The 2,870-nt window shown below is 33.9% G+C and overlaps 2 protein-coding genes across 3 annotated transcripts; both read right to left on the bottom strand.

Moving 5' to 3' along the window:
• On the bottom strand, nucleotides 1-1,424 carry LOC108973856 (putative nuclease HARBI1; the record flags this gene model as incomplete). Of its 2 annotated transcripts, XM_018941363.1 has the most annotated exon segments (6): nucleotides 1-277; nucleotides 339-483; nucleotides 546-736; nucleotides 796-973; nucleotides 1,111-1,272; nucleotides 1,340-1,424. In XM_018941363.1, coding segments are annotated over 4 exon segments (676 nt in total), but the record flags the coding sequence as incomplete, so codon positions are not given.
• Nucleotides 1,425-1,777: 353 nt separating this feature from the next.
• Nucleotides 1,778-2,825, bottom strand: LOC108973857. Its single transcript, XM_018941366.1, has 2 exons — nucleotides 2,118-2,825; nucleotides 1,778-2,049 (listed from the first exon to the last, which is right to left on the bottom strand). Exons 1-2 carry the CDS (start codon nucleotides 2,408-2,410, stop codon nucleotides 1,815-1,817), a joined length of 528 nt encoding a protein of 175 aa, XP_018796911.1. The 5' UTR covers nucleotides 2,411-2,825; the 3' UTR covers nucleotides 1,778-1,814.
• Nucleotides 2,826-2,870: the final 45 nt, after the last annotated feature.

The raw sequence follows: 2,870 nt of genomic DNA, 5'->3' as shown, positions 1-2,870 counted from the left end.
ACTTCAAAACACCAAAGGCTCTTTCAATTATGTTCCTGGCCTTTATATGGATTCTGTTATAAAGAACTTCATTTGGAGCAGATGGGTTTGATATAGGAGTCAAAAGSCATGGTTCTAGTGGATATCCTGAGTCACCTAGAAGCCACTTAAATGAACCAGAAACATGTTCCCTTAATAATTTTATTCTGGCCGGCGATGTTCTCCAAATTCCAGAGTCATGGCATGAGCCAGGAAAACGAGCATCTAAATGGCGAAAAATTAGTTTGTCGTCACAAATCTAAAATTCATATATATATATGTATATATATTAATTACATTAAATGAATATTTTAAACTACCGCTTCTACGTTAATACTGTAGTAACCCTTTCGGTTCATGAATTCATGTGGAATAACGTTAGACGATGAAGATGGTCCAATTATTGCAACATGGGTGCAGTCAATAGCACCAATCACTCCTTTTATTCCAAACTTATTGTGGAAACTAGAAATATTTTTATGTTTTAATATGCTTGTTTTAATTTAACTCACATATATATACTTTACCCCATTTTAATTGTGTTGTAGTGCTCTGTTGCATTTGGGAAGCTTATTTCCACATTTTTGTGTTCCAACACAAGTTTGCATATATGCCTTATACTTCGGGGTATGCTAGGTTGACTCATGGCAGATAAATGGCTATTTCCAATGCAGTATTGGTATGAGCCATTAGAAAAAAAATATAACACTGAAACGAACTAGAAATAGTACCCCAATGTTTAGTAAACGATTTTAATTTAAATGCATGAACAGTCACCCGAATCTCAAACGGAATAGCAGACTTTCGGAAACGATTATCGTGAGGTTTCAAATCCTGCATAAGGTCCCAACACAACGATTTCGGAAAACGAAAATATTTTCTAAATATTCCTTCCTCAAATAAAAATGGATCCTCACTATTCCTTAAGTGCGCCAAATTCCTCCTGTTTGCATTTCTAATTGAAAGAAATTAATAATAGTTTTATATTTATTGCTATTAAAATATACTTACCTTTCTTCATTTTCATAAGTTTGTCAAAGCAAACAATTATGAAACATATATATAAATATAAGTGTATATGTAAATATTTACCTCCTTCCATTTAAAAGGCGTTTAACTGCTGAGCAAGCTCGATCCACAGTTCTTCTAACCTTTTGGGTCGCGTGGGATCGTTTTTGTGGAGCTTCATTTCAGGGTGAAGCTTTAGAAATGCTAAGTAGCATTCAATTTGCTCTTTTGTTGTGCGTAATGATTCTGGAAATGTATTAATTATATACAAGTAAAAGAATATAACAGCAAATTTAATTTAACGTTTACTTACCTTTGTTTTCCATTTTGAATGTATTGACAATTGACTTATAGAGATCATCACAGATAATAATCGATTGTTTGTATTTATGTTTTATACAAAACTCAATCAGGTAAAAGTAAAACCAAATCAATTTCACATAAATTTTAGCTCTATATTATTTCAAATACAACATTTTATTTTTATTTTTATTGGTAATTAATCTTTTTTTACTGCGTTAAAGATAATTTAATATATGTTATCGACAGTCTTTTTTCATTCAGGTTTTATATACATCTCTAAATAATGAAATGTGACAGATGGTCAGACCTGTTCGTTTTCAGATGAGAGACTCGCAAATTTTTAGTGACTGTCACTTACAGAATAGCAAAATCGTCTCAAGTCTCAAAAATTGTCTCTGTCAAATTTAGAGACTTGATACTGTATCACAGTACAGAATCGCACGGTAAGAAAGAAATGAATAAAATCTTTTAAATTTAAAATAAATCTAAATTAGCATTCGAACGATAGAATTGACGTGAGAGACCTTGCATCTCTTCTTTTGACACTCTTTCATCAACAGCAGAAATATGTTCCATTTCCTTTTGCACTGTAGCGGACAAAAATGCTTCTTTTTTCCGAGATTCGAGCGATTGTACAAAAGAATTGAGTGCATGCACAACTTCCATTGCATTAATATTGTCGCTTTCCACTGCTTTAACTGTTCTGTTGAAAATAGATGCCTACATAAGAAATTAAAAAGGAAGTTATTGGTGCCTGACACATTTCATTCCCATTAACCGATACTTACTTGATCACGAAGGAAATCAGCCACATCTTGGCCCTTGGATCTTCAAAAAATAGTAGCAAAGAATTTGGGGTGTTGGGACCTCCCAAAAAATACTCCTTAAGACCATCAAAAATTCTTAATATTGAGTCGACTGATGACAACAAGCCTATGAAACGAGTTTTGCTGTAACCTATCAGTTTTTTATATTTCACCTCTACGGATTCACAAAATTTTTTCAATTTTACGACACGCACGGTGAACAAATAGAAATGTGAATAAGTTTTGACTACAATCATCTCCACATCAAAAGGCATTTTGTCGCAAGCTTTTTTTAAAGTGTTGTGAACAATATGCGCTGCACATCCAACGCCAATCAATCCAGGATAAAGCTACTTCAGTTTGTAGAACACATTATTTCAGCCGGTTCGATTAACGTTGCCAAAATTACACGCCGCGTTATCTCCACAAAACGCGACTAGTTTCTTATTTATGTTCAATTTGTTCACAGAGCTATTCAGCAAATGTACAATTATTTCGGAACTTTCTCAATCTGCATATACCAAGTCTATAATTTTCACTTTGACGCCATCCTTTTCCGAAAACAAGCGAACAAATATCGGAAATATTTTTGTGCTGCCATGATTAGAGGCGTCCGTCAATATAGCGAAGAAATGGCAGTCATTTAAGTCTTTCTGGAGCTCTTGCAATACGAACGGTGCGAACACTCCGGTTGCGATGGCTTCGCATTTCGTTCGCGCACAAGAAAATTTGGAC

Source organism: Bactrocera latifrons, unplaced genomic scaffold (genome assembly GCF_001853355.1).
Source record: "Bactrocera latifrons isolate USDA-ARS-PBARC rearing strain unplaced genomic scaffold, ASM185335v1 scaffold_505, whole genome shotgun sequence".
In the NCBI taxonomy this organism is placed as follows: domain Eukaryota; kingdom Metazoa; phylum Arthropoda; class Insecta; order Diptera; family Tephritidae; genus Bactrocera; species Bactrocera latifrons.
Note: the sequence above shows the minus strand (reverse complement) of the source record. Positions and strands in the feature narration are given on the sequence as shown.

Bases quoted from the DNA above. Each gene is read 5' to 3' on its own strand.
- LOC108973857 (XM_018941366.1), bottom strand. From the start codon at position 2,410: ATGCCTTTTGATGTGGAGATGATTGTAGTCAAAACTTATTCACATTTC. The intron at 2,050-2,117 runs GTAAGTATCGGT...TTTCTTATGTAG, and splicing joins CTGATTTCCTTCGTGATCAA to GCATCTATTTTCAACAGAAC.